Genomic DNA, 20,050 nt, shown 5'->3' on the forward strand with positions numbered 1-20,050 from the left:
AATACCAAATGATCGTATAACTAATCACACTGTAAAATTTGTTACAATTATATAATTTTATAGTTTGAAAAATTAAAAAAAGTATATTTAGAGACACAACAAGTGAATTCAAGCATCCAATTTTATTTGTATTGAAATTTTAAAACCATAACAATATAACAATGTAATTTCTATTTCATTCATAGTATGTTTTTATCATTATTTCAGAAGAATGATGAGGCTTTTTGACTTTGTATGGCAATAAAATAATAAAAATGTGTATCGCAGGGAACCTTCTGCTATCAAAAACTATTAGGAATCCGTTCTATTGTTATTCTGTCTATGTAGTTTCGAAGCAGTAAGTGCATCTATCTCTTTTCGGCTCGTGACTTTGGTAGTAGTAATGCTAATGCCATTTCCTTTCCCACCTCCCATCGTCCTACTTCCTCCTTGAAAAGAAAGCTTTGATGTTAAGACTCGATTCAATGCATCTAGGGTTTTTATAGAAGTTTTGTACCTATCTAACTCCTTTACGTGATATGTTCCGGTTTTTGTAAGCTTCATAGTTAGGATCTCGTACATAATTGATCTATTATTTCATAAAACTTTCTCTTTTAGATTAATATGTCAAAGACAAAAAAAAAGAAAAAAATATGAAATTGTTTATTTAGTGAAATTTTATTTACAAAATATAATCATATAAACACGTATTTTATATATTACGAACCAATGTGGCATGACGTTCTTTCATGCATATAATAAATAATCTTTCATATTTAAAATATTTTATAAATAGAAATAACATATATTAATCAATAAGTATCCAAAAGTGAAATATAATTACCAAATAGTGTTATTATGCAATAAATGGACTAAAACAATCATTATTTGATTGGGCCGTTTTGAGTGTAGATCCATAAGATGTTATGGGCCAAATCCTTCAAAGCCCAACAATAAATTAAGACCTTAATAAATTAATTATTTGTAAATTCAGTTTTCTGTTGATGAGGGAGGGGGACTCAAACGGTAACCTTTTGCGTTAGCAATGTATAAGTATTGCATGCCCTTGTTTTTCATGGCATCTCTCTCTCTCACAGACGCGCGGGACAAATTTGTGAAGAACCGCATGCGATCAGAGGAAGCCGACGAAGATCATAAGCCTGAAAGGTAGGCCGACCGAACTTATTGTTGATCCCCGTTCTCGTTTTCTTTTTGTTTGCACGATCCTCCATTGTTTTCGGATTTATTGTTTTGTTGGGTTACGCAGGGACGCAAATATGGGTGGAATTTATTTTTCAAAAGCTTTGATACGCGTGCCGAGAAGTAACGGATGTAAGGATTTTCTGGATATTCTATGATCGTTTGCAGAATAAGGAAAAAAGAGTTACATGACAATTTTGGATTTATTAGGATTTTTACCAATTTTAGAGTTTATGGTCAATGTTGAGAAGTAAGTGATTTCGATAACCCCTTGTATTTGTCTTTCTTTTGAACTTTCTGTAACAGGGAAACCTATGTGCTTATATAAATCATAAAAGTTAGCCGTTGCTATAATGACAGAGAGGGGGTTCATCACGAGTTTTTGAAGGAGAATGGGATTAGTTTGCATGCGGGGTGAAAGGACATAATATTTCTGTTTATGTTAATGCTATGTGAATGGAGACAAAAGAAAATGGTGAAAATCAAGAAAACTGGTGGTCGGCACCAGGGTCGCCAATTCATGTGTTACAGAAAGTCCCCAAGGAGGCAGTTAAAAAGACTAGTGAGTCATTGCAGAATTCAAACTCAGGTATTCCAGTTGAGAATACTCTGAAGGTGGTGCAGCCACTGAGGCATAGGCGTATCCATAGTGACATAGCGACTTCGTTTCATAGGCGTGGAAGTAGCACTAATAATTTTCACAAATGGAAGTCTCAGATGCAAAAGGCTTTGCAGTGGGGTGGCAGTAATTTTAGTGAAGATAGCCATAGCCAGTGTTCATCTTTTGATCCTGAGATCCTGGCAAATCAGAAAAGGCAGTGGTATCAGCTTCAATCAAAATCATCGGTATGATGCCTTACAAAAGAGTTGAGTTGTTTCTATTTAATGATCTGGTTGCGAGCACATGCTTATGCAATATTCTGTTTTTTTTAGGGTTTGGATCTTGGAATCTTCATTTTTAGTTCAGAGTTGTAGAGTTAAGTTCCATTTGTGTGGAGGCTAATCAACATGTTTAATGGGACCTTTTTTGCTGTTTGGACTTGTTTAAAGCCTGTTCCACAATATGCAAGTCCAGATTTCTTCTGCGTCATTCAGAGTTAATATTAGTTTTTAAATTATTTGATAAATACTAGAAACCGAAATGTTGAGGTCTAATGAATTGTTCACAGTGATGGCTTTCATTTTAGTTCCATTGTCTCCAATTCCTGATTAGCGAACTTCTATCATATATGCCTCAAACTTTCATGTATATATATATATAGGATGTTTATTTCAATTTCTTTATGTTCGAGGGGTTAACAACTCATGAAAATTTAGCTTCTCTTTGGCTTACTTAATGAAATCAGATGAGTGTGAATGTAGGACCCTTATAAATTTAAAGAGCCGACCTCACTTTTTGAACACTTTATTATTGCGGGGCTCCGTCCAGATGCCAGTCCCGAAGTATTTGATGTTGTATCTGCCCGGAAGAAAACATGGGAGGAAGGGATGGCAAGAAGTGGAATGTTAGATCTCGACATTAGACAGTTTGAGCAGCCTCCATTGCCAACACTCGAGCCTCAGGTTTGGTTGCATAATGTGAACGCAACAACCCTTACAGTATTCACCAAGTTCTCATGATATAGTGAATGCTGCTTATTATTTTTTGTCCATACAACTTTTCCTTTTGATTGTGCTGTTTTAGCGATTATTTTTGGTCAACAGTATTGGGTTTTATTACCATAGGATAAGTCTTAAACTTGTCCATTGTTAATGGATTTTAGATGTATTAGTGTTATAGATATTATGTATGTATTTTCTGTTTAAGAGAAGCATTTTTACCTTTACACTTTTAGGCCATTATGTTTGTCTTTTTGTATCTGCTTGGAATTGCCAACAGAAAATCTATATCGTAATCAGTTTTTTTTTTTTTTTCCCCGATTTTTATTCATAGGTACTCTTTAAGTATCCTTCTGGAGAAAAGTTGGGTTTGCAGTTGAAGGATCTAGCTGCATTTTGCTTTCCTGGAGGTGTTAAGGTTAGCAGTTAGCTTTCCTCTCCCCTGTGATCCCTACTAAATTTGGACAAGGTACAGCATCTCTGATTGCCACTTTAAGGGTGTGGACAATGAACTTGACTCATGTAACATTATGGAGGATAAAGGTTATTAGTCAATGTCTGTTATAATTTTATCTTCTTACCTGCTAGCAACGGTCTAGCGAATCGTCAAAACTTTTACATAGAAAGTTTTCGTGCTTTTCTTTAATTATTATTATTTTGTGGAATCATCTACTATTTTCTTCTATAAGAAGTATTCACTCCGGATTGTACATGAACTTCTTGGTGTGAAGAAAAGATATAATTGCACCATAGGATAATTTTTCTTTGCAGCCATTATGTTCGGAAATTTTAAAGCATATGATATGTTCTTAATTATCCTTTATAATTTAGGATCCCACTGTAACTAGGAAGCACCCCAGCATAACATTGGAACAACAGACATGTCCTCTTAACCAGATTTTTCACACCAAAAACGTGGCTGTTATTGGAAAATGTTTGTTGTTTGTAAAGCCTGATCAGCTGAGACAGAGGATAGACCACAATCTTCCTTATCTACATCTGTGTTGACTCAACTACAATCATTTTCCCTTTGTGTCTGACTTGACTTGTGGCTGCAATGACTATCCTTGATCTAATTCTATAAGGTGCTCAACCAATGTTGAGTTTTGCTTTTCGGCTTTCGCGCAAACACTACTTTGTCGAAGATCATGTACCTCTCCTTTGTCGTCGTGCCCAGCTGGAAGAATGACTTTCTTCTCGGAGTTAACTCCCACAAATATATTTTCCATTCATATGATACTGATATGATTATTTTCTCCCAATGTCTATAACATGATGTATGCAAAGACATCTAGAAAACACCTTTGACAGTACGGTTCACATGCATGCAAATGAACTGACACAGTATTTATTGTTTTTGTTTTTATTTTTTTCGTGTGTTGGAGTTGATTTCTGTACACTAATTTTTGGTGGCGAGCAGTTTCAGGAGCTTGGTTTGCATTTGCTCATATAAAATGTTGGTAATATATTTACTTTAAACAGCCTTCAATTGCCTATATGTTGGTTGCATCCCCTTGGTTCAGGTATTACGATACCAATGGGGATAATAAGCAACCATATTGTTGGTTGAGGCAACATGAGAAGTACTTCCAAGTAGTAACTTTCTGGAACAGTGACATTCTTAAGTTACGTCGCTTCAACTTACATTCTGTTATAATACATTCTCACTTCTCATCAATGGTAGATTTTATGATGTTATGAGAAATGTTTCATCTCAAAGTTTTCATAAAATCCATTATATTATATACCAGAAGACCCTGCCAATCTGAAGATTCCTAAATGTTTTTCAATTCAGGCACACATAATGGAGAGGACGCAATCGTCAAGTGAGTTGAATAAACTGCTGTATGGACAGGTTTGCAGAAAATTTCATACATCCATTCTTACTCTCATCACGTATATACGCGATTTTCAGATATTCGCTTTCAACTTCTGAATGTCCTCAAAAGGGACAAAGACACTCAAGATGAATGGCATATTTCTCCTTTTGCCTTTCGTTAGTTTTCATGGCACATGTTTATTTGTTGAACCTCTCTCTTCAGGAACACTTGCACAGAGATGATTTGTCATTTATTTTTTCACTTAAGGTAAATCTAAATCCATTTCATCTTCTAGTACTTGTTGTTGCTTTTCTCTTGCACCACATAAGTTTCTCAGTCAGTGTTTCTTTTTTGTTTAGTAACCATGTCAGAGTTCAAATGTTCCATTCTCTTGCTTTCTGTTAAAATGTGAATGTAGCTCAAGTTTTTATATAGCCACAAATTCTGGTTGCATTTCCCCTCAATTTAGTTGGTTAGTGGCACATATGATTTCTAAAAACAAGTTCCATATCTTCAAGTTCCATCTTAGTTGGTTAGTTCCAGCTTGTTTTTACATGTTCATGTTTCATTTGAGAGTTGCCCATCAGGTACTTAACCGTTGAACAAGAATCTGGTATTGTGGTATTGAATGAGTCTGGTGATCAGCAGGTGTAGTTAAGTGTTGACTTTCTAGAAACTTAGTAACCAGAAAAATAACTGAAACAATACAAAGAGAAGATTTCCTTAGAACTAAGGCCAAAAACTTTGGTTGTGTTCGTGTGCTAGGAACGTATAATCATTTCTATTCAATGAGGGAAAAAATCTTCGTGAAACCAAATTTTATTTTATAAGACAATTCACAGGCCAAACTAGAAAGACTCGTTAACCACATATGACATGAATATTGTACTGACTAGGTATCACGGGTAGACTCTTTTGTCTCGCAGCGGAATGTTTTTTCGCCCGTGCGGCGTCTTAGGTTACACCTAACCTTTGACCAGCCTTCGCACATCTCAGAGTTTACCGACTGTCCTTCGTGTGTCTTCGACAATAAAGCTCGCTAGCACAACATCTAAACACATCCCTGTGTGCCTGTGCGCTCGCCTATCCAAAATGCCCATGTTTGCCGAGGCTCTCGGCACGCATGCCTTATCGTCTTAGTGGCCGACCCCGACTAGCTAGTATGCCGCCATGCCTCTCGCCCACAATATCGAAACCCGCCAATGCATTCCTCGATGGCAAGGAGCATCCTCGCTCCGCATGCGCCCGCAACGCCCATCACATGCCTAACGCTCACTCGGTGTATCCTCGGCACATGCTTTCGTCATGGCCGTCTTCTATGCCTCGTCCGAGTAGGACCGCATCTTAAGTCCGAGGCCCATTCGATATGCCGACATCTTACCTTGATCTCGCACGGCATGCCCGACATGCCTTCTTGCCTTTCGGCGTGGCTTCACAATTTGCCCACAGTGCGGTTGCGCCCCACGACCGCTCATCTTAGCCAACGGACCCCCATGGACGGCTAGAACCCAATAGTGCGTGCCATGAGTTGGATCACGAGGTCTTAGAGTGTTTGCCTCGATCACCCGTTTGCACGAGAGGTGTTGCCCCTCATATCTCACAGCCTGCGGAGCAACCTTGCACGTCGCACGGAACCTCTCGGCCGCTTTTGCACCCAATATAGGCAATCCTAGCCCTATGCTGCCCGTCCGGTTCCCATGCCTTTCGGTGACTCTAAACACTCCTTTGAAATGCCTAAAGCCGGCTCTTGAAGGCCCCCAACATGTCCCCAAGAGATGCTCATTTAGTGCCGATGTTGCCTACTGCCACTGGCCACTGCCGTCGTGCTGGAGCTCACTACAGCATGCCTTTTTTATAATAGGCTTAAAAATATTTTTTCTTGTTCCAAGAGTAGACACTGAAATGCCGAGGAGCGCACTTTTTGTGCATCTTCCTCAACCAATGTCTAAATCACGTGCCGCTTGAACCGTAGCATAGTCTACGACGTCCACATCATAACTCTAGAGTTTTAGCCCATCCGATCATCCATCGCTAAGGAATTGCCCACGCAATACTCTGAAACTACATTCTTGCCATTGCACTGGCAGACTTTGAACATCGTCGTCGCTTCCTACTCAAACAGAATCGTCTAACTCTAAAGCATTTTGGAAGCATTCCCAACACTCCAAGGATAGCATCCCCAAACACCAAGGAAGTTCCCATACGAACAGTTTTGCAATCCCTAATCGGTAAGAGTCTCTGCTCGAAGGCCATTTGCGCACCTGCGTGCCAGTTGGCATCTCCTAGCTGCCCCCACGTCCTCTGCAAGTCACTGTCGTCTTGCCCAAGGAGAGGCCAGTGACATTCTCCCCCACTCGATCTGTTGACGTCCTCGTCAACACATATACGAAGGATTGAGGTGTATGCGGTGCCTAATACTCTTCTCTTAGTATCCCGCGACACCAGACCGACCTCCTGCTCTTTCGAGCACTTCGCCCGTGAAGTGCCTCTTCAGCACCCTACGTGATCTCCCCACAAATGGTGCCTCTGCTGCACATGATGTGATTAATCAACATAAGTAGAAGTGCGTGTACTCGTCGACACCCTCTAAATGTAGTGCCTCAAACGCACTCAATTCATCACGAAAACACAAGGTGGAAGTGTGTACCGCTCGCTGCACTCTCTTCCTCAAAGTGGCGGGTAGCTCTCCACAATAGTGCCTCAATGCACTGCATTTTGAGTTATTGCCTCGAATTGGAAGTCCATGTACTCTTCTGTACTCTCTTCCCTAATGTCGCTCACTGAAGTAGGAGTCTGTGCCTCGCTCTGCACTCTCTTCCCAACTGTTGCTCAACTGTTGTTGGAAGTCTGTGCCTTTCTCTACACTCTCTTCCCAACTGTTGCTCAACTGATCATGGAGTCTGTGAACGCTTCTACACTCTCTCCCAATTGTTGCTCATTGATTGTTAGAAGTCTGTGCCTCTCTTTGCACTCTCTTCCCAACTATTTTCTCAAAACTGATGGTTTGCTTCCACGGATGGTGTCCATACACCCAATCCACAAAGCAAGTTGGAAGTTTGTACACGCACTCCTCTCTTCCCGACATTCTCAAGTGGTAAGGAAGCAAACTGTGCTCCAAGTCCTGTCAAGTGCGCCTCTGAAATCTCTGTTGTCCCTTAAAACAGTGCCTCAAATACACTCGAATTGATCTGGAACGAATGAAGTGTGGAGTCTGTGCACACGCTTTGCACTCTCTCCCCCACTCGAAGTGTTGTCGTCCTCGGCAAACACGCAAAACCGCCTCTGCGGTTGACCATACTTAAAAAAACGTGCAAGCACGTGGGCCGTATGCCTTAAACTATCGGAACCACGCCGCTTGTGGAACGAACGTCTCTTCGAAGGGTTATCGCTAAACTCAACACGAAAATGGGATTTCTGCCCTCAATCTGGCCGAAAACCAAGCTCAAGTCCCGGCCCGCGCAAAACTCAAAATCGAGTCCCAACCCGAGCGTTCCAACAAGAATGGGATTTTCATTCCAAACCCGATCTGATTGCACCATATCTAACATCAACACCAAGATTGAGACTTTCAAATCCCCTCCCGGTCACACCATGTCACTCATGGTGCCAATGGAGCCTAATGCTCCTCGCAATTCTCCACACGGTAGTCCCCCTCGGAAATCTTTAAACCAAAGAGCCCATAATATGGTGTCAGAATCCCCTCGAAAAACATTCTTAATTCAGCTCAAACTTATGTTCCTGACGTGCACCCAACATACGACTTAGAGGCTGTCCCCACTCAAGCTCCGAACAAGTTGTCATTCTCACATAACGGATGTTTATACCTCCTGTTCATGAAGCGTGCCTCCTCGCAACCCCAAGGAAGTTCCAATACGAACAGTTTTGCAATCCGCAATCAGTAAGAGTCTGTGCTCGAAGGCCATTTGCACACCTGCGTGCCGGTCGGCATCCCCTAGCCGCCTGCATGTCCTCCGCAAGTCACTGTCGGCCGTCTTGCCCAAAGCTGCCAGTGACATCAGGGGAGTAAAATTACAATGCTTGAAGACGCAATCATAGTGAGGCCAGGATTACTTGGTGGTCTATGAATAAAAATGATGTGCATGGGTACTGCACAAAAAAAAAAAAAAAAATCATCATTAATTATTGCAAGATACTACCAAACATAAAGAGCAGATAATTCTTTGGACGAAATAGGTACAAACTTTTGGAATCTAAAGAGGACTCTCAATGGTGGTTCTTATGAGAACTCTCCTTCAGTTGATGATAATCAATATGAGTCATTTTTTTGGAGATCCTATATGTTGTTTCTACTTTTTACTATTTACAAAAAGACATAATAGTGACCTATTTGATCTTTGAAGAGTGGATAGTGGAATTAAATTCACAATTTTGCACTACAGGTCATTGCGTTCTAATGTTGAAACCAGCTTTCATTATGAGAATTTTCACAATTTATTGAAATATCAATCCACAGGGATGAAGATGCTTCATTGACTTTTCTCATATATGAACAAAATTGTCGTCCTTTCTAGTTTGTTGCTTCTTTGTAAATCAGGAATATACATAAGAGAATACTACCCCTCTCCCACTCTCCTTCTTACGCACCACACTCCACATACCAACTGGCATCCCCTATGTGATTTTCATGTTTATAGAGAACTTCAGGAATCCTCTTTTGGTTTCATTTGACAGTAACTCCCAGCATACTCATTACCTTGCTGCAATTTTGTTACGAAGACAAGCTTTGTGCATTTCAACAGGTAGCGGACAATGCAACACTTTATGGTGTTTGCTTGCACGTACAAGAGTTCGTGCAGAAACCACCTGTCAGTTGTCGGGTTTCTTCACCGCTTTCGCAAAAACATTCTGGCTACAGTAGATTTGTGGCTTCTGCGACTCGTTGCTATTGTCTCTTAACCAGACTACCTTTCTTTGAGTTACACTATGAGATGTTGAATAGGTTAGTATTAGTTTCATTAATATTCGTGTTCTCTTCCAGATGTCTGATTGATAGTTTTGTTTATGAACTCCAACATTTAGTTTCATCTTTTCCTCTTTTTGGAAAATTATATGTAGATATACATCTCACTGCAGTTCATTTACTTGGATACAGCATCATTGCACAGGAACATCTGAATCGGATTACGCAGTTTGTTAATGAAACGGCTCTTGCTGATTATGTCCCTTCTCAATCAATGCCAAAAAATCATGTCAATGGAACTATTGACTCTCCTTATGGGGAAAGTGACACAGACTGGATGGTTTCAGAAATACCTGTTAATGGTTCAGTGGCTCTAACTTCTGCTGCAACAGGTGTTATGTCTGATGAGGAGATACCATCATCAATCTGGGAACCCTTTTCTCCTGTGAGTGCTACTATCAGTGATGCATCAGATCGCAGTCAAATGAGGGAATTGGATAAGGATGGTAGCACGAATATGCATGCTTTTGATGACTACATCTCTGAAAATTCTGAAAAGCGATCAAATAGTTTGGACCAGACAAAGAGGATTCAAAATAATGGCGATACTTCAGATGTCGGCCCTTGTATCATAGCTAGGAACTCGTCAGTGGAAACTCTCCGAAGTTTTGAGAACTCATTTCGGTAACCGAATGATCTCTTTCCAAATTGATTTTTCATACAGTTCTAGAGAGCTAAATTAAGTCGTTTTGTTGCATGCATCTGCTTTTCTGACACAATTCCCTATTGGTTCTTTTCATGTATTTTTCTGTGAATCTTTTGGCAGTTCAGCTAGAAGTATGACATCAGAGGAGGAAGATGACGACTTCTTCTATAACCATGATAAAGATCCCAGTGATGAGATAGGAGTGGAATGGTCAAGGGTGAGTTTATGATGCCTCCAGGTATACTGTTCCAGCATTTTGGTGGTTTTCATTTTCCTATGCATCTCTTCCTCACTCTATCTTTCTGTCTGATCTCTGTGATAGGAGAACAAAGCTGATTTATTACAGATTGTTTGTGGTTATCATTCTACGTCTCTTCCTGCAAGGGGAAGCAAAATAATTTTTCAGCCACTAGAGCATTTGCAGCCCATTGAGTATCAACGTCCTCCGGTCTGTGCCCTTGGATTGTGCGACGAGTTTCTTGACCTTGAACTGAAAGATCCAAAGGAAGTCTCTCAGGTTAGACTGATTAGTGATGATTTAGAAGTTCTTGGATTTCTTATCTATGAAAGAACAAAATCAATCTTATCGATACAATCTGATCTTAAAGGTCAAGTTAAAATTAGCTGCTGCTGAGGAAGCTCTGTCACTCTCCATATGGTCAACAGCTACGATATGTAGAGTTCTTTCTCTAGAAAGCGTAATGTTTCTTTTCTGGGTTTATATATTTGAAGTCTTAATTTCACTTGAGTTATTGTTTATCCTTGTCGCCAACTCATTTAAGATAATGTTTTATCCTCTCCGAAGGAGCACCCTTCAGAAACCTATCTGAAAACTAAGAGAATTTTATTTTATGTTCAAAGCTTGTCCATCTATATTCTAATTTTGATTGTACATCTTCTGAGCATTCACAGTCTCTCTAATGATCACATTCGTCATATTAGTCCTTTCTCTCCAAAGTGCACGCTTGACTAAATCGGTTTCTTGGTAACTTGGGTTCAAAATCATTGAAGTGAGCTCAGACATGGAATTTTTGTGTACTTGGTTAGCTGGCTATTGGTTTACAGTTGAGCAGTGCAATTGCAAAGGGTTATAGCATTGGGTTCCCACCATCAGCAACCAAGAAATAGTTCCACAGCCTTTTTCATGAGCTTATTGCAAACCTCTTTTTGATATATATCTATCTTACACTTATACAGAATGAAAGAACTTGCATCAGTATCTAGTTTCGAACATGGATTTGATTCGTCCTCCATTTCTTAATAATTATTTACAATCTCTCATGCTAGAGGAACATCTAGGATTTGATTTGTCCTCCATGCTTTAAGAAATATTTACAATCTCTCATGCTAGAGGAACCTCTTCTGGATTTATTTTCATTTTTTCACCATCAGCTGAGAGTGAGACTTGATTAAGCACCTAAAAATTATATAAAAGGCAGAAGAATATTCCCCAGAAACCATAAGACAGAGCTGACAGCAACATTTAGTTTAGAGATAAGGATAATTCTTAAACTCTGCTGTCGAAACTGGGAATTCCCAGTCGAGCTAAACGATCAATGTCATATAGTTCTGAAAAAAATCCTTAATTCTATTTCTTGGATAACCCATTCATGCATTTTGTCTGGTTTGACTCCAAAAATGCTTCATAATTCTTCTCTCTCAATCACAGATATCTCATTTTGTTTGTGAATTATGCTCAAAGTTTCATGAATTCATGAATTAATGTTTATACGTGATTTTTAGAGTTTGATGGGTTTCCTACATGCAGGTTTTGGCCCTGGTCACTGGTATCTTATTGGAGAAACAAGTGGTTGTGTTGTGTCCAAATCTGGTACTTTTAGTTGTCCTAAAATGGTACAATAAACTTGAATCTTTTTTGTTCTTTCTTTTCTGAAGGAGTTAATTATTTTGCTTTTCCGCGCAGGGTGTTCTATCGGCTGTGGTGTTGTCTCTTATCCCTATTATACGTCCTTTTGAATGGCAGAGTTTATTTCTTCCAGTGAGTTTTGGAATAGTTTGCATATTGCTTTAGTTATTCAATATTACTTATGAAAGTTCTATCGGATAAATACAGCAGTTTTTTAAATTTATGCAAAACTAGAAACTCTGGAATTGAAAAAAAAGTTAAGATTTGATTTTGTATCTGTATGCTTCTTGCATGTAAAAACTCAGAAGCAATTATAGTTTGCAGTTTCTCCCTAATTTGAAAATCAATATTTTTTCGTTTTCCAGTTCATGTAGATTATGTTCCAAGACTGTGTGGTTCATGCGTGTGTTCGTAATATTGAATTATCTCTATATTTCTGTCTTGAAAACTTCCACCATGAGTAACATCTGAGGTCCTTTAAATATCAAGCCTGATTCGGTCACGCGGCTTCCTAGTTTGGTTTCAATTTGTTGGTTTCTGTTGCCAACAGTCTTGCTCGTAAAGCCAATTGTCTCTGCTCATATGTCTTCCCTTCTTCTGACTAAAACTATCCCATTCAGTTATTTGACTTCTTCTGCAGATTCTGCCAGGGAAGATGCTAGATTTTCTTGATGCTCCTGTACCTTACATTGTGAGTTTTTGTTTTGCAATTCCTTTTAATTATTGCATAACAGTTGAGTGTAATTCTGCATTCTATAGTTACTGCCCGTGGAATATCAAAGATTATGTACTTATGAATATCTCCGTATAGTTACTTAGAATGACATACGTGCTTGTGATAGTATGAAAACAATATTTTCACTCATGTCCTCAGTTTCATCATTACGTACCGAGCACTATAAAGTAGTATGGCATTGGGCATGTGTTTTATAGCCAATAGGGTTGGTTCAAGGGTTACAGAAGCCTCAACTGCACCCTCCCACCATGCACAATGAAGGCATGAGCAGTTTACCAAAGAGCACAGCAACAAGATAATAGCACTAGGAAAGCTGAAGGAGCGAGCCACAGGCAAAACATACAGGGAAATAAATGCAAATCCAGTGCAGTGTGATAGAAATCTAAAGCATAAGCAGGTTACATTTGTTGTTGGCAATCTTCAGGAATCAACAGAGAATTCAAAACCTTCCAGGAATTCTCATTTAGCCTTTATTGTTGATTAGTCAATGCTTTATTGTTCATTGAAAATTATACATACTTTTTGGCTCCTTGACCTTCATTGTTGAGTGAAAACTATTTTTTCATTCCTAGGCTTATTAAGAGCCTGTGGATAAAAAAGTCTGAAGAAGGAGAGACTTGGGGGGTTTGGGAGGAAGAAGAAAGTGATGGCCAGTGGGCAGTCTGATGGACAATTAGAGGAAAAAACACAAAACGAAGAATGTGATGAAGGAGATTGAGGTAGGTGCATCCACAGGATAAATTGATATTCTGGATTAGCTTTCTTGGAAGATGTCCATGGCAATTTTGCTAACTGGGGGATCTTAAGTCATGGTTTCAAAAATAAAGCCGTACCAAGCACTAATTTGCAAAAGTGGACATGAAACCTACATGGGCCTACTAAACAAGAGAGTGAAAACAAGGATTAAGTTGAGAATCAAACAACTAAGGTGGATAGTTTTTCTTTCTTGAACTTTTTTCTTTGCTGTGAATGATTATTTCATCAAAAAGTTTAAGCTGACTAGTTAAATTCATATCACAACCGGTGCTTTTGCACTTGATCAGTCTTGATGTATGGCTGATTTTCACATACCTCTTATTTTTGAAAAATAGGATATTTGTGAATTATATAACTTCCTGGTGTATTAACACTCTGTGTAGCATCTACAAGACCAGTTGTTGGAAGGGAGAACCATTTAATATTAATTTATTTAGCACACGCCCACATGTACAGATGATAATTTCTTTCTAAAGCTTAGCATGTGAAACACTTTTTCATAAACGGGTGGCGGCTAATATTCAAACTCAAAACTTCTTGTTTGATTCTCTTATTGAATGACCACCTCATGTAAATGTTTGTCAGAGGGAGACTCTACATTAACCTAATAATTTTATTTTTTTCAACCTCAGAAAACTATTAGAAGGAATAAGATATTATAACACTTTTTTGTGCAATATAAGATATGATAATTTTATATTATCTTTTTGGTTGAATCTTCATGCAGGTTGGAGTACAGCATAAACTAGCTGACCATCAGATGAAGACCTCTAATTTGGTTCAAGTTAATGTAATCAAAGACAAGGTTGGTCAAATTTTTGCTGCATTGCTTTTCAGAATTTGGTTATCAACAAATTGCTTTTGTGTTCTTGGTATAGCAAAATCACAAATGGAACTTCTACATGGAAAATAAAGAGAAACGAAAAGAATACAGTGGAAACAAAATGGACTTCCAAGATGGACTCCGGTTGGCTATGCCATATTCACCTTGGGTGGCTAACCTTCTAAGAAGCTTAAACTGCTATTCGAGTTGTCATGGATTGTTACCCTCTAATCACTGAACAGTGTCTTGCTCTCTGACCATAGTAATTGTTGACCTTAAATCTGCAATTATGTTACTTTTACATTGAGGATTTTTACCCAATATAACATCGATAATTGATCTCATCAGCTGATTCTAAGACCAGGTTCTACAAGCATATTCCATGTCATCCTTATTATCATCGTTGTAATTAATGCATTAATTAATTATTAACCACTTTGATTGAAAGTCACTTTCTTCAATTGCATATCCGACTGGTATATGTTCAAGATATGAACACATATCTTCATATCTATCTTCATGTCTTTGTTGAGATGAGATGCATCTCCTTACAAGTTATAAGCATTTTTTCTTGACTTTCTCCATTATGTGGACCAGCATGCGATACATTTTATATTTCATAACTTGTGTAGGTCAAAACTTGTAATCTGCCTCAACTACCTCAACGCAGAGAGCTTATTTCAGAGCTTAGGCCTATCCATGCTGCATTATCATGCAAAGGCTCCAACTCCCAGAGGTATCCGGTATATAAATGCAATGAAGCACAGGTATATGAAAACCAACTCCATGATCTTTTAATACTATGAAATTTTAATTATTCTCTCTATTTCTTTTTGTCTTCCATTTCTCCATCAGTTTCTGCAAAAAAAAAGTCAAAGTAGTCATTTATAATTGGGATAATTACATTTACACTCCTTGATCTATGGTCTGTTTACACAAACCACCCCTATCTTTTAGATAATTACACATACACCAAAGTGTCAATATCACTTACACAAACCACCCCTTATTTTTTTGAAAAATTACACACACCCCCCAAAAACTTTAGCATTATTACACATTATTTTTTTGCTATTATGGGTAGTTTTTGTAATTATGCAAAAATAGGGGTGGTTTGTGTAAACAGACCATAGGTCAAGGAGAATGTAATTATTCCTTTTATAATTTTCTAGTAGTTATTTTAGTACTTAAATTGTAAATTATTTTGACATTTCATGTGAAGAATAGAGAAGGAAAAGATTATGTATATGTTTCCCAGGAAAAAATTCTCTAAAGTAGGGGCCGCAGACGAGTCGAGCCAGCTCGCCAACTTCTCCAGTCGGCTTGAGCTCAAGCTCGAGCTCAATTCCCTCTGTTCATCAGCTCTCTAGTTTTTTTTTATTTTTAAATTTTTATATATTTAATTTGATATTCAATACTTTATCAATTTTATACTCAAAGTTGACTATATATTATAATTATTAATCAATATCAAACATTTTAGTTTGGATAATAATAAATTATGGTACTTTTATTTATACATTTAATCTTTATACAAAAACAAATTTAATCAACAACTTAGTAAATTATAATTTTTTTTATAAAATAATTATTTAATATAACACATATAAACTTTATGTTATATTTTAATATATATTTGTATTGTGTTATACTTTTTAAAATTGACAAGTTTTTCACTTATGATTTTTTTATCTATTTCTGATATTTATATTTATATCAAGATACATACTATGCATTATGCAATCTATTTTATTACTTATAAATTTATGTCAAAATTTAGTGATTTCTATGAATTAATCCAAAAATAATGATAATAATAATAATAATGATGGTTGAAAATTTTTAATTATTTTAATTATTATTTTATTGTATATATATAATGAGATCAAAAAGTTTAATCAACAATTACGATATCTTAAAATTCGGGCACCCGATTCATACCAAGTTTAAATATATATAAAAGTGTGTCCATTAAATCATATCAAGCGGTATGATTTAAAATCACATAGCCTGATTCAACGATACACCGTCTTAAATGATTACTCTTATGTTCCGAGTACGATATCTCGACATCCGTATATCCAATAAGTTTAAAACTTTACCAAATGCATTTTTCTATAACTTTACCAAATGTATATGACAATTTGATCTGAATTTTGATGGCCCGATTATTCCATGTTGTTCAACAATGTAAGAAGATTGTTACATCAATGTTATACTAACATTTATAAATATATAAATTTATTGCAAATTGTGAACTTATATTAATTTTAACTATAAAATATTTTATGTATTTCAACTACATTATTCTAAATAATGGATACTTTTCTACAAATTTAAGTTGTTCAGTATGATTTTTTTTTTAGTATATTTACTAATTATATTATTACTAAATTGATTAATAGTTTATATTTATAACAATAAATTAAAATATCATACTACATTGTGGTATATTTATAACATAGTATGGATTATGTAATCTATTTTATTACTTATAAATTTATGAAAAAAAATAGTGATTTTCATGACTTAATCTAATAATACTAATAAAAAAAAATTAGCTCGAGCTCGAGCTCATCAGGTAAGATTCGAGCTCGACTCGTTTACGCCCCTACTCAAAAGAGATGGGACAAGCACCCTACCAAAGATAACTATCCTACTCGATATATACAAATCATATCATATGTTTGAACATTTCCCCTCAAATTGGAACATATATAACAATCATGTCCACCTTGTTATACAAGTTATTAAACTGTTTTGCCCCTAAAGCTTTAGTGAAAAGATCCAAGCTCTGCTTTGAAGGAGTAAATAGAGACAAACTTTTTTACATGACCACCTTGCGTACAAGTTACAATCAAGGTCAATATGTTTGTTTCTCGTGAAACACTGGATTACCTATGTAGGAAGAAAATAAGAACTAATCCCATATACAGTGTTAGGATTAGGGCAGAACTACAAAAATGGTAACAATGTGATTGAGTATCTACCAAAAATATCAATCACAAATAATCAAAATATATATAAATCCCCCAACAACCTTCTGACTATCCCCGTATATGTCAACCATGCTCCCTACATAAAAACTAAAACTGCTTAGTCCCCAAAACCTTGCTCTGACAAATGAGTAAATGGAGTACAAATTCTTCCACTCATCACAACTTCAAGAATGAAATGAAAATCAACTTCAATATGTTTGTTCATGAAAAACTGGATTGCTTGCAATTGCACTACTAATGGTTCATGTAAGAGAAACCCAATTCTCTAGTAGATTTTTCAACCACATCATCTCACTGATTATGTGAACTACAGTCCTAGTTTCAGCTTTTGCACTAGACCGAGCAACAAAAGTTTGCTTTTTGCTGCACCAACTTTGCTTCTGATGACCATGCTTCTTAAAAAGCAAACATTCACCAAGAGCAACTTGGACATAGTTTTAGTATCATGAGGGTAGCTTCATAGTGGATAGTTTGTGGTTCATGCATAAAGTGACTAACTAAGCAAATGAGGTGTCAGGTCTTGTTACAGTCAAATATATTAACTTTCCAAGTAGGTGTATGTTTTCTGTCTTGTCTTCAAATGACGCACTGCTGTCATGCCAAAGTTCAAAGTTGAACTCCATAGGAGTTTCTTGAAGTAAGTCGGGGCATGCTTTCTTGGGATGGATATCATTTTCTTTATGAGCAATTTCAGTGCCCAAGAACTATCTAGGACATCCGTTATCTTTGGTGACAAAGTGTTGTGGCATATCATCACTTCCAGAGATCAAAATCTCATAAACATAGACAACCACAATAACAAATAACCATACTGGATGGTTCCTTTCAGCAACAACATCAATGCTCGGGACAATCTTTTCGTACGACCTCGATTCTTCATGTCTTCTAGGACTATGAAGACTTAATTATTTTGCAGCTTGATTTCTCATCTCTAATGAAGTATTCCTCACATACCTATTTGTTTCTGGAATAGGAGCTTTATCAATTTTAAGAATTTTAACCCTGAGTTTTGTCTCAATATGGTATGGTGCTAATCCTTCTTTTCCCTTTTGTCAACTTTTCCGTTAACTTGCTGCAAGTGATTGTTTATAGTCTGCATCATCAGTTAATTCCATTGAGTTACAGTAATTGTTTACAGTATGCATCATCAGTTAATTCTGTGGTGGTGGTATGTTAATGATGATATAAGAAATTTTTGCAATGTTGTTATTATCTCTCTCATGGATTTGCAGGCTGAAGCTGCCTCACAATTTTTAATTGTCATGCGCCAGTACTTGGAATCACTTTGTTCAGATTTGAGGTCACACACAATTACAAGTGTGCAATCCAATAATGACAGGGTTTGATTTCCTACTTTGGGCTTCATTGTCTATATATTTTCATGTGCACAGTCAGGTGTATGGTGACTGTCAGTTGAAACAATTGCCACCATTTTCAGGTTTCTATACTTCTCAAGGATAGCTTCATTGATTCCTTTCCGGCTGAGGACCAGCCTTTTGTTAAGGTACAAGTCATGACATTTTGGCTGTTTTTCCTTCTCACAGATGTCTGGTTGCAGCTAATACAAGTTGATTGTTTTACCTTGTCATTCTTCCCAAGACCAGCCTTATTGTTGATTTTCCAATACCTTTTCAATAGCTATCACTTGTGGTTTTCCTCTTCAATAGATATCACTTGTAGTATCACTTAAGTTATGCAAACTTATCAATTGGAATTAACTTGAAAGCTTTAGGAAATCTCAGGCACCAATAGTTGGAAGTGCGCTTTAAATGTAACTTCAATACCTTCTGCCTCACCACCATCACAGCATCTGCCTAAGGCGGCAAACCCTATGGGTTACATAGATAATTCAATTGTGCAAAATGCATAGTTTTATTGTCATTCACTAGTCGATATAGAACTCTTTTACAATGTTGAAATCATAAAGCCTCTCATTGGTGCCTATCCCTTGCATCACATAACATTCTAGGTAATATATTTATATTTTTGTTTTTTTGTGTTTAAATTTGAATACAGAGACTAAGACAAACCCTGCAAGTAATCGCAAACTCATCTAGATCATTAATTTGTAGAGTTACGAAAGAAATGCGTTTAAGTATTTTGATTGCAAGGGATTTCACAATGCTGCTCCGTTTTTGACTTTGGCAGTTGTTGGTGGAAACACAACTATTTACTGTTCTGTCAGATTCTCGCCTTTCAAGCTATGAGAATGAACACTATTGAAGACCTTGTGAGCCCACCGTAGCGCAGAAAAGCCAGAATGTATCAACAGATAGAGAGGCTATAGTTTACAGCTTAAAAATGGTCAAGAGCAGCTTAAAAATGGTCAAGAGCAACAGTTCCAATACATCCAACAAATGTACTCTGAGCAATCCCACAACACCAATAGGTTTGCCAAACAAAACATCATGTCCATTGTTCGGGCGCTTTACTGGTTATTACAAAATCTGTTGTAGGACATTGTCAAAACTTGATTTCTTTTTATTGATTGTAAATGTTTATAGTTGTCGAGCTTGCATTTTGATCAAAACAGTAAGCATACATTAATTGTTTACAAGATATGGAAAGCATCTGAGGTAACTAAATTCCTAAAGCTTTTACATTATATTTGCTCTATCGCTCAAACTCTTGTTACACCCTTCAC

At 37.1% G+C, this 20,050-nt stretch overlaps 1 protein-coding gene across 1 annotated transcript; it reads left to right on the forward strand.

The window, feature by feature from the left end:
• Positions 1-997: 997 nt before the first annotated feature.
• Positions 998-19,873, forward strand: LOC105163473 (uncharacterized). Its single transcript, XM_020694769.2, has 20 exons — positions 998-1,146; positions 1,247-1,311; positions 1,486-2,025; positions 2,542-2,742; positions 3,113-3,196; positions 4,574-4,633; positions 4,821-4,865; positions 9,359-9,558; positions 9,712-10,203; positions 10,346-10,442; positions 10,548-10,742; positions 10,834-10,923; positions 11,994-12,056; positions 12,150-12,224; positions 12,733-12,783; positions 14,312-14,389; positions 15,040-15,174; positions 18,639-18,746; positions 18,845-18,910; positions 19,555-19,873. Exons 3-20 carry the CDS (start codon positions 1,636-1,638, stop codon positions 19,627-19,629), a joined length of 2,505 nt encoding a protein of 834 aa, XP_020550428.1. The 5' UTR covers positions 998-1,146; positions 1,247-1,311; positions 1,486-1,635; the 3' UTR covers positions 19,630-19,873.
• Positions 19,874-20,050: the final 177 nt, after the last annotated feature.

This window comes from Sesamum indicum, linkage group LG6, assembly GCF_026168435.1.
Source record: "Sesamum indicum cultivar Baizhima isolate 11 linkage group LG6, ASM2616843v1, whole genome shotgun sequence".
In the NCBI taxonomy this organism is placed as follows: domain Eukaryota; kingdom Viridiplantae; phylum Streptophyta; class Magnoliopsida; order Lamiales; family Pedaliaceae; genus Sesamum; species Sesamum indicum.